Source organism: Mauremys reevesii, linkage group 8, assembly GCF_016161935.1.
Source record: "Mauremys reevesii isolate NIE-2019 linkage group 8, ASM1616193v1, whole genome shotgun sequence".
Taxonomy (NCBI): Eukaryota; Metazoa; Chordata; order Testudines; family Geoemydidae; genus Mauremys; species Mauremys reevesii.
The window spans coordinates 34,411,402-34,430,326 of record NC_052630.1 but is presented as its reverse complement, the minus strand read 5'-3'; the positions used below and the strand labels follow the sequence as shown (position 1 = coordinate 34,430,326).

Here is an 18,925-nt window from a genome sequence, read left to right as displayed (position 1 = left end):
GAAGTCAGAATTAGTTTGTTTTACCTTTTATTTCTTTGTAACCAATACCTAGCTTAACCAGCTAAGTGAATTCAAAGCAAAAGTCTCTCTCACCACATGTTCTAACAGTCTTACTGGCTGAATCTTCCAGCCAGTTTCTCCCCCAGTACAATGATGCTTCCTTTGTCTTTCAAGTGTTGTCAGTGCCATGAATAGAGATGAAGGGAGAGGTTATTTGTGTCCTCTTGCAGCGAGGTGGTTACCCACTCCTGCCCTTGGCTGGGACAAGAAGCCTGGGCTGACTGGGGGAAAGTAGGCTCAGCTGTGGCCGTGTCCCAATCAGGCCCAGCTGACCCCTATAAGAGGCAGTGAGCCAGGAGCCCAGGCAGTCTCCCTCTGACTTGATAGGCTGGCTGGCTGGGGAACTCACCCAGGGGACCTAGAGGGAGACAGGGCTGGGGAAAGGCCTTAGGAACTGGGAAGCCCTAGGCCAGCAACTCCTCAGGCTGCAGGGCCTAGTTCTAGGCCTCCTAGGTATTGGGCTTGCAGAGGGGCAGCCAGAGGGTGGGTAAAGGCAGCCAGTCCAAGCCCCTTGTTGCCTGTGATGATTGGCTGATACACTGCAGTCTGCCCCAGGGTGTGGGGGCTAAACAGAGACTGGCAGTAGCCATGACTGAGGTGATGTGGGGATAGGGAGTGGGGGTTCCCCTGGGGTGGGGAACCCCAGTAAGACTGTGGGGTACTACAGGAGGCAGAACTCTGGGATAAGGGCACCAGGGTCCTGGGAGGGACACGGGGGCCAATGGCAAGCGGATCACTGGCCTGCAGAGGGTGCTCCTGGGTCAAAGCGCTAATTCCCGAGGACACCCAGCAGGAGGCCCCGCAGGGGGTAAGTCTGTATGTTTACACCTCTGTTCTCACTTACAGTTATTTTCTTCTTTGAAAATCATCTCAGGCTGAGGTTCAGAAGGCAGAAAGTCTGCCCGGGAACCTCCAGCTGTGCCACTGCTAAGATGAAAATTTCTCACTCACACCCTTCTTCCTGCTAAAGAATGGTCACTTAATCAGGTGATAGACCATTTGATTATAATGACAACTGGCTGAGGTGTTGGCTAGCCTTTTGTTTCTAGCAGACTGGTTTGAAGCTGTTTCCCCAGACTTGGAACATGTCTTATACAGTAGAATTTAACAACTTTTACTTATAATTTTGCCACACATATTTTACCAGGACAATTATGATCAGCAAATTATGGGTTTTCAAATGATGACTCACAAGGCATACTTTGTACACGATGTATCATAGTCTTGTAAAAAGGGTGAATATAAGGGTACAGTCCATCACACTTTATTACTGATCTATCACAAATTAGTTACTCTCAATATTTGACACTCATGTGAGTCAGCTATTTTGCACAGTTTGGCAATATACTAATCTATTGTTTTGCCAGATTCTTGACAACACTTATTAACAAGATATAAAAGGTACCTGACACTTTTTGTGGGTTGAAAATGTTTTTGCACCACTTCTAGCATCTCACTTGGGTCCTCCCATTCTCCTGCCAGAGCCTTTGTTGGAGTTAGGGATGATCTCTGGTAAACTTATTAGCATGCATGTACATTCTTATTGTTTTTAATGTTTTCTCTGTAACGCTTTTACATTAAGAATAAATGTGATTGCTTAGAAAGAGCTGAGTGGTACCTTAACTGGAGCAATTACACTGTTTCCAGTCTCTGAGAAGCAAAGCAGTCCTGCTGAGGCACCTGCCTTTTGAGGGATTCACAGTGTAGGCAGGGAACTGTGCAACCTGGAAATACCCCAGTGAGGAGGGAAAGAGTTATGGGTCTCTGCCCAAGAGAGGTGACAGCTGGGAAGCTAGAGAGCTAAGAGTGGGTGCCCTTGCTGGACCATAGACAGGGAATATGGGTGCAGTTGACCTGAACTGTGACAGGTGTCAACTGGAGAGTGAATCCATGGGTGCTGCCACTCCTCCTCCCTGTCAAGGACTGAGCATGCGGTCTCCACAGACCCCTACACCCTGCAGGCTCAAGGAGAAAAGGATGGATCTGGGGCACAGGCCTGGCACCATGGAGAGGCATAAGTGGCTCCACTTTCCTGCTCACAACTGGTCGTCTCAGCTCCCCGCCCCAAATTGGACACTGGCTATTCCAGAGTCTGTGAGGCTGATGAGTCCCCACATCTGTACCTGCCACTGCTGGCTGCCTTTTCTCACTGTTCTCGGGCTGTTTGGGCAGAGATGGCTCCCTCCAAGCAGGGTGTAGGTCAGGAAGGCTCCTCCTGGAGGCACATAGGGGACTCAGCCATGGAGGCAGGGGGCAGCAGCAGGCTGTCACTGAGCTCCCAGCAGCTTAGCAAGCCGGTTCTGCATGGTGCAGCGATAAAAGAGAAGTGGCTAACCTAACCTAATGGGCCCCAATGGAGAAATGAGTGAACTCTGTTTACCCTCAACTGCGCTTTGGCTCGCACTTGGAAAATAGATTAGAAATCCGCCTCTAGACCTTCACAGGGAGAAGAAGAAAACTCCCGAAAGAGGACCTGAGTGGAACTGCTGCAGTGTGGGACTGCTGCAGTCTGCCTGAGTTTGAAGGCAGCCTGGCAGGATGGCTCGGAGACAGGGAACAGTCCCACATTCATCTCAACTCTGTAGCCTAATGAGGCCGATGTCCGTGTCATCATCGTTAACCATTTCACTGCCGATCCCCGTATGTCAGAAAGGAACGGGATGGGGCTGTACCAGAGATTGGCACCCTTTGCTGGGAGCAGCAGCTCGCTCTGGTGCTACAGCTGGGCTGTGTGGGGGAGATGTCGCTGCTTAGTTCCTTTCCCCCTTCAGACCCAGGGGGCACCTCAGCCCTAAGAAGGGGGTGCCAGTCCTGTAGCGCCCAACCGTGCACTGAGGTCGAGCAGAACCCAGCAAGCATCAGAGCCCACGGAGGGGGACCCAACCAGCATGGAGCCCCCAAGCAGGAGGAGGGGGAAGCAGCCAGCTGCCTCCAGGCCTTGCCAGGAGTGAGGGGAGGGGAAAAGGCCAGGGAGGCCTGGGGCTCTCCCCTTAATCCCTCCGCCCCATTCTCTTCCCCCCCTTGAGCCCCAGTTACCTGGGTTTGATTTGTAGATCCCCTCTGACTCCAGTTTGGGTTGATCTTTCCCCATCGGGGTAAGTGCTGGGCCCAGAGATCAGTGCCTCCAGCTCACTGCCATGTGTCACAGCAAAGGCTGCTATCACAGCATGTGCGTCAGTAGCCTGGCAGTGCATCTCTGTGAATATCCTCTCCAGTGCAGGGAAGGGGAGGGCTGCGTTCCTCTGCTTTGATGGAAGCGAGGCCTGATGGTAAAAGATTTGAGAAACGCTGGCTGATTGGATCCTGCAGCACTGAACTCAGGCATGGCAGAGCACAACCAGTGTCCAGTCCTAGCTGCCCTCAGGCATTATCTTTCGGAAGGAAAAGGGATTGCTTCTGGTTACTTCCGGAGCATATTCTCCTGCTTGTTTGTTGTGTTTGCTCGGTTACCTGCTGGCTCACCTCTTCTCTCCCCGGATAAGACGTGTGGTTGGCTGGTATCTGCACCGCCCAGCACTGTGAACATCACAATGTCTCATCTTACAAACACAGTTAATCAGACTTTTTATGTTTCTCCTCTGCCTTTCACCCCCATTTCTTCTCCCTGTGCCTTGTTATGAGCTTTCCAAGGAGACTGGCGCTTAGGAATAATGTACAGTGAGGGCCGATCACTTGGGTTCAGCAGTGCTGGTGATTGTCAGAGAGCTGTCTGCAATGCTTCCTGTGCTAGTCCCCTGGTGGTAGTTCTGGACGTCCTTACTCAGGTTTTACTCATTCCACACCCAGGCAAAAAGCCCCTCGAAATCAATGAGAACTTTGAGAAGGGCAAGTAATGAGCACTTCTTGGCTTCGCCCAGTCACTTGAGCATCAGGGGGTTCTGCCTGAGTAAGGAAAGAGTAAAACCTGAGTAAGATCTGCAGGATTTGGTGGATTATACACTAGTCAGTATTGCCTCTCTTGCTGTATTCATAATAATAATAAAATGGAGGTAATGACAAGTTTCCATAGGGAACAGGGCGGCTCAGGGAAGTGTCGATAGCAGAGCTGGGTGGAAAAGTTCCTACAAAACAATTTTGCTTTGGAATTTGTTGATTGGTGAAAATGTTTGTGGCAATGGTTGGATTTAGGACAGAACAGGGGCAGGTTTCCTGCCGACTGCCTGACTCCTCGGCACTCACCTGGTGTGCTGTTGGGGAGCCCCGGGATTAACAAGTCTGTGGTGCTGTGCAGATTCCTTCTGAGTTGGGGACCCCATGGCTTCCAGACTCCTGGGCCAGCTAGTTCCCCAGGCTGATGACTGGGACTCAGCTGGCCTGGGAGCCATGGGAGTCCCAGTGCCTCAGCAGCCCCCCAGCTGGGCTGAAGAGAAGGCAGGAGGCTGGGATTCCTGGTCTCAGAACCATGGCTGAGCCAGGAGCCAGTGTGTCCTGGCTCCTCTACAACCAGCCAGGCAGGCTACTGAGGACGCAGGGCTCTTCTCCAACAACCTTGTGAGGTGGTTGTTCAGCCAGTGACTCAATTGCTCCCTTCATGCTTGTTCAGTGGCTGTTGTGAACTGACCTGGTGATTCAATTTGGTTTCTAGTGGCCACATCTCAACAGCATAACGTCACCAGTCCTGGAGATCAGCCAAGGCCCAAACAGGCCCTGGAGCCTGCCCTCCATTGCTGCTGACCAGGTTATGTAGCTGGATAGGACTTTCCGGGATGTCAATCCAGCCCCTTTCAGCTGCTCTGGGCATGGCAGGGGCGCACACCTTAGCGTGAGAGACCAACAGCAAAGGCACTTTTGTGTTTGCTGGGTTAGGAGCATGGAGCCAGATTGCTGAGGGGACGGTGGCAGGGTTATGGGTGCAGAGGAGAAAGCAGTTTGTGATCTGGGGCCTTTGACCTGGTGGTGGGTGATTTCCAGCAGGAGTCCTGCACCTAGTGAGTGTAACCATGGCCGGGCTGGAGCCATCCAACCCCGTGTATGAAATGGATGAGGACAGTGTCTCTTGGCATGGCGTTCCCTGCTGTCTCCCCTGTGAGCAACCAACCCACTCCAGAAATCCAGCCTCAGCCTCCAGGATGACAGTGTCCTGGCTGAGATGGAGAAGCCTGGTCATTGCCTTGTCATGCCCCCACCCCCAACTTTGCCTTCGGGAGGCTCCCACAGAGGTCACCATGTTGTGTGACTGCGGCAAAGGAATACAGAGAGTCACCTTCTAACACTGACCAAGGAACTTTATTGGGAAAAGGCCAATAGTGTTATCCATAGAGCTACCCTCTGTGCCTGCTTCACCACTGAGGTTCTGCCTCAAACCATTCCCAGTCGTTTGGTTTCCTGCTATACACATCCTCCCACCCACTTCTCCCTCACAACCCCCCCTCCATCACTGGGCCTAGCGCCCTGGGCCTACGGCTCCAGAAGCACAGGCCTCTACCATTTGAGCCAAGGGAGATCTTGTCAAGCTACTTCCAATCTTCTGTCCAGTGCCCATCTCGAGTAGCCAGGATTGGCACACACAGGGGAGTGAAGGGCTATGAATTCACACACTCCTAAGGGCCCAGAGCAGCCCTCTGGAGGTGACTAGCCCTGTGCAGTACAAGAGGCTGCAGTAGTGGACTTCCCAGACCCCCATGCCCTGCCCCCCTGCAGAGCTGTCTGCCCTTGCACAGTAGGGCATGTCACAGGACAACTGGCCCCTGTAAGTGAAGTGAGTCCAGCCCAGGTGTGTCTCAGGTTGATCTGATTGAGAGGGCAGGGTGGCATGAGAGGTGCCTGGCTGTGATTGGAGGGGTCAGTGCTGGGAGGATGACGCAGACTCAGACTGGCAGAGGGGCTAGCCTGCTGGTCTTCCCTAGCCAGAGGCTGAGATGCCTGGAAGGCCTCCAGCTGGAATGGCTGGGCTGGTTGTTCAATGACAGGCTGGGTGAGGCAGAAGATGCCAGAGGTGAGGTCTGAGGTAAGTTGCTGGGCTGTGTCTGGGGATGGTCTAAGGGCACGGCATTGGGGATAAACGGACTTTCCAGGACTCCTTGCACTAGGTGCGTGGCCTCGAGGAGCGGGTAAAATCAGACCCAAGGGAACTTGGGGTGGAGCCTTTAAGACGCCTGAGAGGGGAAACTGAAGCAGAAACCCCAGCATTATTGCACCCAACCACAAGGGGGCAGTAGGAGGCAAAGTGAAAGAGTAGGATCTGCCCTGAGAGCACACTTTTGTGCACCACTGTCCCTCACTTTCCCTCTTGTGCAAAGGGGCAGAGGGTCAGCAGGCCCCACTGACTTCAGTGAGAATTAATCCCCGTGAAGAGCTAAGACCAGGGCCCTCTCCCTCATCTCTTCCTCACTCTGTGCTTCTGCTTTAGAGATGGGCCTCGGCCTCTGGACCAAAACACCCCTAACGTGCAGGGCGGCCTAATCTGGGGATCAGGTTCCGATCCATCTCACACCTGCATGAGTCCCTTCTTTTGTGCTTCTTTACCGCCCTTGAAACCTTCAACTCTTCCATCTTGGAGTCCGTGTTCCCATTTCCACCACTGAGCAGTGGTGTAGCCAGGACGGGACACTTGGGTGGGCCCTGACTTCAGGTGGGTGAGTAATGACAGGTGGCAGGGGATGGGGGGCAGGAGGAATCAGGGCCACTTCCCCACCACCCTCTCCAGCTGGCCTTGCGGGGGTTGATGGACCCGCTGGTCAGGGGCCCCCTGGGGCCCAGGCGTGCACCTGGTGAGCGGGGTTGGGGTGTGGGGCTTTGCTCACCTGGCGCTCCAGCCAGGTAGCAGGGTCTGGGTGCGGGGACTTCCGGGCGCAGCGGGGTAAGCCCCCACTCCCCAGCTGGAGCGCCGGGCAGAGTGGGGTAAGCCCCCGCACCTCAACCCCACTCCCCAGCAGGAGTGCTGGGCAAGCAGGCATAGTGGGGCAAGTGCAGGGGCCGGAGCCAAGCTGGGGGGGGGGGGGGGAGGGAGAGTGAACCTGGATGCTAAGTGCGTGACCGTGCACTCACTGTCTCTCACAGTTCCCTAACACACACACTGTCACTCTCACACCCACATACTCTGCCTCTCATGAGTTGCAGTCCCCCAACACAGATTGTCTCACACACACACACAATCTCACATTCCCCAACACACAGTCACACAGTCCCCCAACCCACCATCTTTCTCTCTCTCTCACACACAACGCACATATGCACGCACACACACACTTGCGTTGTTGTTGTTGTTGTTGCTTGGTACTTCCTGTCAAAATGCTCATGGTGAGCCAGGAGTGGCTAGGGGCTGCAGGAGGGCTGAGGGCTCTGGCAAGATGCAGCCTCCATGGGGCAGCACGAAGCCTGCCTTGAGCCACTGCTGCAGTGTCTGCTGTGTAAAGCTCAGTGTGTCAGCAATGGGGGGTGGTTCTGGGGGTCTGTGGGCAGGGGTGGTAGCTGTGCCCACTCGACACACTGGGGTCAGCAGCACCGGCTGGGGACCGCCTTCAGTGGAGCATAGGGGCACCAGTTTAATAATACTGCATAGGGTCCCATAAACCCTAAGGACGGCCTTGGGGCTGGGCTAGGAGGAGCAGAGGGTCATGCACATGTTTCCTTGGAGCTCTTAGTGTTTCTGCTGAGTTTTGCCCTGACCATGTAGCAGATGCCCCCATGGTGGCAGTTCCAATGCAGTTCCCAGGCTTTCCACTCAGACCCTTCAGTCCCAGCTGGCATTTCTCTGCCGTCTGTCATGTGGCAGCTTCTGAAAACAACAGCCGATCAATTGCAGACTTTCAGGGGCCATTCTAGGAATCAGTGGGCAGAGCTCTATGGATTTGGGTGACAATCGGAAAACCAGAAAAGCTTGATTTCCACAAAAATCCCTGTTTGTTCACTCTGGATAGAGGGATGAGGCAGTGAGCTCCCCGTGAGGGGTTAGCGTGAGAGCAGGGCTTTCTCTGCCTGCAGCACCAATGGGCACTCTGTCATTAATTCCTGAGTCGTCCTTGTCCTGCCACTGCGGCTGATGGCCTAGGAAAGGGACAGCAGTTACCTACCCGACAGGGCTGCTATAAAGTGCTTCATGAATGCTGAGTGTCATTAAGGTGTATCACAGAGACAGATGCAGGGATCAGCTACCTTCTTGGCTCTGCCCTTCTCAAGTCCCCGTCAGCTCTTGGGCATGGACATTCTGAAATATCTGAAAGAACTGAAGTGTGTTTCAAACGCACATTGTGACAGCCACCCAAATCTATCTCTTTGAAGCTGCTTTTCGCCCGGGACACACAACTGACTACTGGGTGCGTCTGATCTGCTGGGGATCATGAGGCAATAAAACCAGTGTTCAAATACTGGTGGGTCTTTGGCAAATCCTCAACTCCAAACATTGCTGTTCTCCAACAGAGCCATTGTCCCCTTGGCGACTGTCTGACCAGGGCTGGCCTCCGGCCCCACCACGAGCCATTCACAGGTAGGTGATCTCTATGACATTAGGCTCCGCGTTGCTGCAGGGCAGTTGGTGCTTACAGGAGCACTGGACACTCAGTACAGCAGTGTCATTGCTGCCCGGTTCTCCCTGGTAGTTCTGAGCAGGCTGCGTGCTGCTTTTCCTTTTGGAGCCCAGTTTCTTCCAATCTGTTAGGTGCACCCCGTTCTCCAGATCCTGCGGCATGGGCTCATGGTACAGGGTGATCTGCAGTGTGCACAGCTGCGGGCCGTAGCGCACCAGAACAATGATGACAACAGCCAAGAGGACGAAAATGACCACGATGACCGTGATCATGGGAAGGGCATCGGCCTTCTTGGTCACACCCCGGATGACAGAGCCTGTAGTGAATCCAGCCAAGTCCAGAGGCTCATGTTGCCTTGGCTGGCTGCTTGGGGTGGAGATATTCATTGCTGAAGGATGGACCCTCACCTGTGGAGAAGTAAAACAGATTGGACATATGTAGCATGTCATTTGAACAGTTCTAGTCTGTTACTGCCCGGATATCACTTGGCTAAGTGAAGTGAGAACCCATCTGCAACTCAACAGCATTTCTCTGTTCGGAGGTAACCCAGGAAATTTTGAATGCTGCAGCTGATCAATTGCAAAATTTCAGGGATAGTCTAGGCATCAGCAAGCAGAACCCTATTGGTTTGGGTGAACATTGGAAAAGTCCGAATTCCACTAAAATCACAGTTTGATCACTCTGGATACAAGAGAGAGGCAGGGGAGGGTCAGGGTTAGAGTTCACTTCACTTGACTGTGTCATTCAATACAATTTCAGTGTGATGAGTCCTCCGTTTCGGTCCTGAACTGTAGTGTGGCACTCAACACTTGCCCTCCTGTTCCCCTGGCACTTGTGGATCCTGGCCCATAGTGATCCTTCCATGGTATCCTCCAGAGCAGGGAGATCGTGCCGGAGGTCCCAGGAGGAGGGAGATCCAGTCATGGAGGGTCTCCTATATACATGGCTCTAAGGGGGATGACTGGGCCTGGTGTAAGGAGTTTAGGATATGCATGTTTTGACTGAGCCGATAATCCCAAATTATCTGCACTGTGCAGCACCTGGGCAACACCGAAATGCTGCTCTGAAACATGCTGCATCCTGGATCCTCTGTGATAGGGGTGGGATTCATCCAGGATTATCAAGAAGGAAGAGCCCTGTAGCCCTCACTGTGGGGGAAGGGCAGAGGCGCTCTAAGACCTGTACAGTTTGCTCTCTCCGACCCTGCAGAAGCTATCTTGGATAAATCACATTGACAGTAAAACTAGAGCAGCATAGCAGATGTGCGATTATTATCCGCAGGCAACTTGGCACCAATTGCGAGCAGATTATCTGAAGAAATGGATTATTTAAATGCCTGGTACAATGGCTGCCAGTTTGCCGTTCTGTGGGGGGGCAGAGGGGGGCGGCTGTTTGTTGAGTGAGGTGTTTAAACATACAAGGACGCTCAAGCTAGCAGATCACTTTTTCATTCCATTTGCCCAAATTCTGTCCGTGGGGTAGTGCCTGCCACTGGTGCGCTGCAGCGTTCTGTCTGCACGGGGCACAGGCAGGTAGCTTCCCTCAGGGTCTACAAAGGCAGTATAGCCACACCTTTCCCTACCACATCTTTATAAAGGAGCAGCATGCAGAGGCAGATTAAAGTTTTGTGGGGGGGCCCTCTCCACCCCTTCTGCCTGTGGTCCTGCCCCTGTTCTACCCCTGCAGCCCTGCCCCCAGCTACACCTCCTTTTGCCCCTTTTCCCCACAGCGCAGCCCTTGTCTACCCATGGTCCCATCCCATTCTGCCCCCCCACACACACTGCCCCCCGCAACCCGTTTTCTCCTTTGCTCCCCACTGTTGGCCCAGCAGCTAATCCGTCACTGGCAGCAAGCACTGCCCTCGGGCCTGTTGCACAACTGGGACTGGAGCCATGGCCAGGTCCCAGTCCATCCAGTGTGCTGGCAGCCCAAAGTCTAGCACTGCAGGCAGTGCTGGGTGTAGAGCCCAGGGGCGAGTGATTAGTGGCTCATCAGCGGTAGGGTGACCATACATCCCATTTTGGCTGGGACAGTTCCTTTTTCGGCCCTGTCCTGGCAGTCCTGACTCTTTTGGTGAAACTGGGCATTTGTCCCATTTGCTCTTGCCAGCTGATCATCATTTGGCAAGAGCAAACTGGACAAAGGCAGAGTCTTGCCAAAAAAGTGGGGTGGAACCCTAGTGGGGCGCAGAGGAATGTGGGGGAGGGTGCAGAAATGCCAGCCCCCATGCCAGTGGGAGGGCTAGGGAGAGTGACTCTGGCAGGGGGCTGGCCCCATGTGCAGGGGGCTTCAGGTTGGGCTCAGACCAGCCTTGCATGCCAGGGGAAGAGTGGGGCCTCAGGCAGCCCCCATGCAAGAGTGGCGGGGGACTCAGGTAGGGCCAGGCGCAGAGTGGGAAGGAAGACCTCAGGCCAGCCCCACGCAGGCAGGAGGCAAGGAGGGTTCGGGCTGGCCCTGGGTGGGAGGGGGACCTCAGGCCAACCCTGCATGGGGGAGGGAGAGGGAGGCCTTGGGCTGGCCTGTGCGGTGTTTTGTTCTCCCTTTGGGAAAATATGATCACTCTACTCAGGGGAAACCAGAAGCTAGCCCAGTAGTTGGTCACTAATTTCATAGATTCCAAGAGAAGAAGACCCCCAGGGTTCCATCTGGTCTGACCTCCTGTGTAACACAGGCCAGAGAACTTGCCCAAAGTATTTCCTAGAGCAGAACTGTTAGAAAAACATCTTGATTTAAAACATTGTCAGTATTGGAGAATCTGCCACGACTCTTGGAAAGTTTTTCCAATGGCTAATTACCTCCCTGTTAACAATGTTTGCCTTATTTCCAGTCTGAATGTGTCTAGTGTGTCAACTCCCCATGTAAATAGAGTAAACACAATACCCAGCAGCCACCCCTAGAGGGAGTTGGGGAAGGAGTCAGGAGGGGGAAGGGAAACTGAAGAATGAGCCCTGACTCAGCACCTCACTTAAGCACACCTTTAATGTCAACCATGTGTAGTGCAGCTGAAGTTAGTGTGAAGTGAGTGGGGCTGCTCATGTGCTTAAAGTTATGTGTGCGCTTACATGTGTTACTGAACTGAGACCCTGCGGAGCGTGTGTGAGTTGCTCTAAAGAATCCACTCGAGGGCCCCTCCCCCCGCAATCCTCCTGCCACTTGTGTATCTCACTCAAAGTCCAAATCACTGAAGCACTGTTAGGGAATCAAATGCTTCACAGCAAAGTCATCCTGAACTGGGCAGCTGGCCTGTCTTTATCAAGTGGGGAATGAGGACTGTAGCTCTTCTGATCTGCCTGGGTCTGTCTATCAATGCTACCATATCCCATCTCCTGCCAGGGCCAGGGGCGGCTCCAGGCACCAGCGCAGCAAGCGCATGCCTGGGGCGGCAAGCCATGAGGGGTGACGCGCCGGTCACTTTGAGGGCGGCAGTCAGGCAGCCTTCGGCAGCATGCCTGCGGGAGGTCCGCCGGTCCCACCGCTTTGGTGGCAATTTGGTGGCGGGTGCCGAAGGCGCGGGACCAGCAGATCACCCGCAGAAACGCCGCCGAATCCACATGACCAGCAGACTATCCACAGGCGAACTGCCGAAAGCAGCCTGATTGCCGTGCTTGGGGCCTCAAAAAACATAAAGCTGCCCCGGCCAGGGCATTCTGCGTTAATTTCAGGTGGTGTAAATTACATTTGCGCAAATAACTTACTCTGCAACCAGAGTAGAAACTGCAAAATTCTCAGCTCCCTTCCTCTAAACCAGTGGCTCTCAACCATTCCAGACTATTGTACCACTTTCAGGAGTCTGATGTGTCTTGCGTACCCCAAGTTTCACCACACTGAAAAACTACTTGCTTACAAAAGCAGACATAAAAATACAAAAGTGTCACAGCTCACTATTACAGAAACATTACTGACTTTCTCATTCTTCCATATCATTATGAAATAAATCGATTGGAATATAAATATTGCGCTCACATTTCAATGTACGGTATATGCAGCAGTATAAACAAGTCATTGTATGAAATTTTAGTTTGTACTAACTTCACTTGTATTTTTTATGTAGCCTGTTGTAAAACTAGGCAAATATTTAGATGAGTTGATGTACCCCCTGGAAGCCCTCTGCGTACCCCCAGGGGTGCACGTACCTCTGGTTGAGAACCACTGCTCTATACCCTGCCCCTGCTCTGTCGAATTCCCCAGTCAGGGCAGCTCTTGGGCAGCCCAGTCTCTTCACAATGCACCAGGATTTGTGTGCAGTTTGTGCCCAGGACACAGAGTATCACTGAGGGAGGTTGTGAGCTGAGGCGGGAGGAAGTGACTCAGTGACAGGGAAGGGGAGGGGGTTTGAAGAGAAAAGGAAGCAAAATGAAAGAGTACCCTGCAGCTCAGGTAATACCTTAGCTTCCCAGTCCCCGTGGGAGTCCAATTCTGGGGAGGAGCTCTGAGCCTCAGGGTAGAACTCGGTAGAAATGGCTCCCGGCAGGTCAAATTGGGACTGAAAGTGCTTTATTGGAACTGGACTCACCCAAGAAACTGCCACATCATTACACACACACACCCACTCACCGGGGAAAGAGGAAATGTCTCTTCACATGCGCTAATGCTGGACTCGTGCCATGCCACATCACACTTATGTACACACATGAGGTAGAGAGAGGAACTGCATCACACAGGGAAATGCCACATTATTACTCTGTCACATACACCCCCACCCCCACACAAAGCATTCCTCTCGCCAAGCTACTCTCACTCACGTGCAAGAGTTATATCCCTTTACCCAGGAAAATACCCCCTCACTACAGCTATGTGTGCACATACACAGACCCAAAAGTTTGTCTCCTGCACCCAATCTCCACTTTTCCCTGGAAAAAAAAATCCTTCCCCCTCCCCATTTGGATACTTTTCCTTAAACATTATTGGGTTTTTAAAGAAACAAAGTACAAAACAAACCCAGTCTCTCTCTCTGTGCACCATGATCCTGGCCAGTCTGTCCAAGCAAACTCATCAGAGTCACCTGAGACAATGTAAAAAGTGCACCACCAGGTAAGCTTTTGGTGAGCACCAGGGGTGTATTGCTGATCTCATGCCCTGACTGGGTCAGTTTTCTTGGATGGGTGTTCCCCTGGTCAGTATCCTTGTGTGTACCCTTTGCTCAATTTCTCAGTACCTTGCTGTGGGAAGCCATTAGGAGACAGCGAAGTGTCACTGCCTGTTTCCAGCAGTTCCCACAAGGCGCCTGGCTCCAGACAAACACAAAAGGAGGCTCAACCCCTGCCATGCAGCGGTTATGCTCCAGATGCAGGCTACTGAATTCCCTTGCAGTTTTATCAATGAAAAACACCTGTCTGTATGTAAAGAGAGCAACAGTAGCCTTGATATTCTGTGTGAAATGCCACCCTCTCGTACAAGAGCTCAGAATAGTTTTATGCTAGAGGCAATTAGTCTTGTCGAGTGAAACCCACCCAGAATGCACGTGATCTGTACTGCACAATCCACCCGCCCCCTTCTCTTCACATGCTTCTGCATGTGCTCATGAATCTAATCCCCACTGGGTCCAGTGAATGGTCACTGGACCCAGTCTCACTCCCACTGAAACTGAGGAAAGGATGGCAGGACACAGCCAGCGTGATGGCAGAAATAACTACAGCAGGCGTCGTGCAGTGCAGACTGAACAATTTATTAGCACACTGCAGGTCCTCTAACTGGCTCTATAACACAGCCCTGTTCTGAACTGTTTGTACTAATATCTCACCTGTGTTATTCCACACAAAGTAGGATGACTGCCTCTCTCAGGTATTTAGATACTCCAGTCGAGGGGCCAGATGAGTGCTACAACTCCTCTGTGAGGCAGGACAGAGCTGTTATACCGATCACAGATGGGAAACTGAGGCACAGAGCAGCTACGCGACTGGCCCAAGGTCATACAGGAAGTCCGGCAGAGCAGGGACTTGAACCTAGGTCTTCAAAGTCCCATATTAGTGCCCCAACCACTGGCTCAGTCTTCTCTTTTCACACTAACCAGCAACTGTGATTCCAATGACACCTGCCTTTTCCAGAGGGAGTCATAAGGGCCACACAACAGGTACTTAACAACCAGTCAATAACAGCCACTCCAGGGAACACGGGTCCTCTGACTCCAGTTCCACTGATCTGGATACACCTTCCACATCCTGACATCCCATCCCAGAGTGATGGGAAAGCTGGCGTTTCCCCTTCACTGGAAAGCAATCTGCTAACTAGTCTGCGAATCGTCCGCTCCCCACTTTTACAGAAATGATCAGAGTCCAACTGCTCTTACCTTGAGGGTGGCTTTCAAAGGAGTGAGCTCAGGCAAACATCGACTAGGGACTTCATATGTATGGAGAGGAAGGGGCTGGATATGTCTCTGTCCCTTCCCAGCCCAAGAGGCTTAATGCAGAGATTTAGCTGGGTTGCGGGCTGCTGTGACCTGGAATCTGTTCTCATTTCAGAATGAAGTAAAACCTTAATCTAGAGATTAATCTCCGAGTACCACATCTGTGCAGAAAGGGCTGTAGTGGATAATTTGTAAGGCTACGTTTTAGTCATGGGTATTTTTAGTGAAAGTCATGGACAGGTGATGGGCAATAAACAAAAAGTCACGGCCCCATGACCTGTCCATGACTTTTACTAAAAATACCTATGACTAAATCTTACCTGCTGAGGGGTGGGGGGGAGCACAGGGCCCCACTGCCACTGGGAGCGGCCCAGGGCCCCCTGCTGCTGTGGAGGGGAGGATCAGCCCAGGCCCCATTGCTGCTGCTGGAGGGGGTGTGGCCCAGGGCCCCGCGGCTTCTGGGGGGGAGGAGCAGCCCATTGCCCCGCTGCCACTCCCAGATGGGGACAACCTGGGGTTCCCCACTGCCGTTGGTCCAGGCCGGGGAGGCAGCCCGAGGCCCCACCACTGCCGCCACTGGTCCCGAACCGCTGCTCCAGGGCAGGGCTGCCAGAGCCCCAGCCAGTGCGGCTGGCCCCAGGGCTTCTCCAGCTGCTGGGGTGGTTCTGAGGTCAGCCGCACCAGCACTGCAAAATTCACAGAGGTCATAGTGTGATGTTATTGACATGAACTGTGACCGTATACATCATTGTTGCAACCAAGGTTCTATAGTTGCACCAAATCTTGTACAAAGGAGGTCGAGTAAGGTGTCTATGGAAAGGTTGCAAAGGGTCCTGTGGCACCTTATAGACTAAGGGCTGGTCCACACTAACTAAATTCAGCCACGTGAATAACGTAGCTGAATACCCTAGTTCAGACACGGTGGGGTGAACTCCACCACCGCCGCTTGCAGTGGTGGAGTAGGAGTTCGAACTATCGCGTCTAGATCAGACGCGATAGTTCGAACTCCGTGAAGTCGAACTCACCGCGTCGATGGGGAAGGTAAGTGTAAACCTACCCTAACAGAAGTTTTGGAGCATGAGCTTTCATGAGTGAATACCCACTTCGTCGGATGCATGTAGTGGAAATTTCCAGGGGCAGGTATATATATGCAAGCAAGAAGCAGGCTGGAGATAACGAGGTTAGTTCAATCAGGGAGGATGAGGCCCTCTTCTAGCAGTTGAGGTGTGAAAACCAAGGGAGGAGAAACTGGTTTTGTAGTTGGCAAGCCATTCACAGTCTTTGTTTAATCCTGAGCTGATGGTGTCAAATTTGCAGATGAACTGAAGCTCAGCAGTTTCTCTTTGAAGTCTGGTCCTGAAGCTCTTTTGCTGCAGGATGGCCACCTTAAGATCTGCTATTGTGTGGCCAGGGAGGTTGAAGTGTTCTCCTACAGGTTTTTGTATATTGCCATTCCTAATATCTGATTTGTGTCCATTTATCCTTTTCCGTAGAGACTGTCCAGGGAGCTGATGTACATAGCAGAGGGGCATTGCTGGCATATGATGGCGTATATTACATTGGTGGACGTGCAGGTGAATGAACCGGTGATGGTGTGGCAGATCTGGTTAGGTCCTGTGATGGTGTCGCTGGTGTAGATATGTGGGCAGGGTTGGCATCGAGGTTTGTTGCATGGATTGGTTCCTGAGTTAGAGTTACTATGGTGCGGTATGCAGTTATTGGTGAGAATATGCTTCAGGTTGTCTGTAGGTGAGGACTGGCCTGCCACCCAAGGCCTGTGAAAGTGTGGGATCATTGTCCAGGATGGGTTGTAGATCCCTGATGATGCGTTGGAGGGGTTTTAGCTGGGGACTGTATGTGATGGCCAGTGGAGTCCTGTTGGTTTCTTTCTTGGGTTTGTCTTGCAGTAGGAGGCTTCTGGGTACACGTCTGGCTCTGTTGATCTGTTTCCTTATTTCCTCGTGTGGGTATTGTAGATTTGAGAATGCTTGGTGGAGATTTTGTAGGTGTTGCTCTCTGTCTGAGGGGTTAGAGCAGATGCGGTTGTACCTCAGTGCTTGGCTGTGGACAATGGATCATGTGGTGTGCCCAGGATGGAAGCTGGAGGCATGAAGGTAGGCATAGCGGTCGGTAGGTTTTCGGTATAGGGTGGTGTTAATGTTACCATCACTTATTTGCACCATGGTGTCAAGGAAGTGGACCTCCCATGTAGATTGGTCCAGGCTGAGGTTGATGGTGGGGTGGAAGCTGTTGAAATCGTGGTGGAATTTTTCCAGAGTCTCCTTCCCATGGGTCCAAATGATGAAGATGTCATCAATGTAGCGTAGGTAGAGAAGGGGCGTGAGTGGACGAGAGCTGAGGAAGCGTTGTTCCAGGTCAGCCATAAAAATGTTGGCATATTGTGGGACCATGCGGGTGCCCAAAGCGGTGCCACTGATCTGGAGATATATATTGTCATCAAATTTGAAATAGTTGTGTGTGAGGATAAAGGCACAGAGCTCAGCAACCAGTTGTGCTGTGGCATCATCAGGGATACTGTTCCTGACAGCTTGTATTCCATCTGTGTGTGGGATGTTGGTGTAGAGAGCCTCTACATCCATGGTGGCTAGGATGGTGTTTTCTGGAAGGTTACCAATGCATTGTAGTTTCCTCAGGAAATCAGTGGTGTCACGGAGATAGCTGGGAGTGCTGGTAGCATAGGGTCTGAGTAGAGAGTCCACATATCCAGACAGTCCTTCAGTGAGAGTGCCAATGCCCGAGATGATGGGGCATCCAGGATTTCCGTGTTTGTGGATCTTGGGTAGTAGATAGAATAACCCTGGTCGGGGCTCTAAGGGTATGTTGATTTGTTCCGGTGTTGGTGTAGGGAGTGTCCTGAGTAGATGGTGCAGTTTTTTAATGTATTCCTCGTTGGGATCTGAGGGAAGTGGCCTGTAGAATTTGGTATTGGAGAGTTGTCTGGCGGCCTCCTTTTGGTAGTTAGACCTGTTCATGATGACAACAGCACCTCCTTTATCAGCCTCTTTGATTATAATGTCAGGGTGGTTTCTGAGGCTGTGGATGGCATTGCGTTCTGCACGAGTTAGGTTATGAGGCAAGCGATGTTGTTTTTCCACAATTTCTGCCTGTGCACGTCGGCGGAAGCATTCTGTGTATAGGTCCAGACTGTCATTTCGACCCTCAGGAGGAGTCCATGTGGAGTTCATCTTTTTGTGCTGTTAGTGGGAGGGTAACTGTGTATCAGTGGGCTGTTCAGTGTTATCCTGAAAGTATTCTTTGAGTCAGAGACGGCGAAAGTAGGCTTCCAGATTGCCGCAGAACTGTATCATGTTTGTGGGGGTGGCAGGGCAGAAAGAGAGTCCCCGAGATAGGACAGACTTTTCTTCTGGGCTGAGTGTGTGGTTGGATAGATTAAAGATATTGCTGAGTGGGTTAGGGGTACCACGGTTGTGGCCCCATGTGGCAGGTAGGAGTTTAGACAGTTTACAGTCCTTTTTCCTTTGTAGAGTGGTGAAGTGAGTAATGTAGATCTCCTGTCTTATTTTAGTGAAGTCCGTTTGTATGGAAGTTTGGTTATTTATGAGAGTCTCCAGGTTGGAGAGCTCTTTTTTGATGTTTTCCTGTTTGCTGTATAGGATGCTGATCAGGTGGTTCCTCAGTTTCTTTGATAGAGTATGGCATAATCTCTCACTGTGGTCTGTGTAGTATGTAGATAGCAGTGGATTTTTTACCTTTAGTCCATTTGGTATGATGTCCATCTGTTTGCATTTGGAAAGGAAGATGATATCTGTCTGTATTTGTGCAAGTTTCTTCATGAGGTTGATGGATTTCCACTCCATATGGCTAAATGCAGTGCCTTGCATGGTGTCAAGTATCAGAGGGGTAGCCGTGTTAGTCTGGATCTGTTAAAGCAGCAAAGAGTCCTGTGGCACCTTATAGACTAACAGAAGTTTTGGAGCATGAGCTTTCGTGGGTGAATGGAAAGGTTGTAATTTGCTGGTTATGATTATGCTGTCTGTATGCATGTATCATTTTTGTATTTGAAATTATGAATATT

General features: G+C 51.9%; 1 protein-coding gene across 6 annotated transcripts in view; it reads left to right on the top strand.

Annotated features, from left to right (window-relative positions):
• Nucleotides 1–602: 602 nt before the first annotated feature.
• The window catches only part of ECSCR (endothelial cell surface expressed chemotaxis and apoptosis regulator), a 71,545-nt gene continuing 53,222 nt past the window's right edge, over nt 603–18,925 (top strand). The window contains exon 1 of one of the 6 annotated variants that reach the window (XM_039483460.1): nt 603–868. In XM_039483460.1, the coding sequence (XP_039339394.1) occupies nt 782–868 (87 nt within the window). In that variant the 5' untranslated portion in view covers nt 603–781. Of the gene's footprint in view, nt 869–5,712; nt 6,008–18,925 lie in introns of those variants that run through there. The other 5 variants (XM_039483457.1, XM_039483455.1, XM_039483458.1 and 2 more) reach the window with 5 other exon arrangements.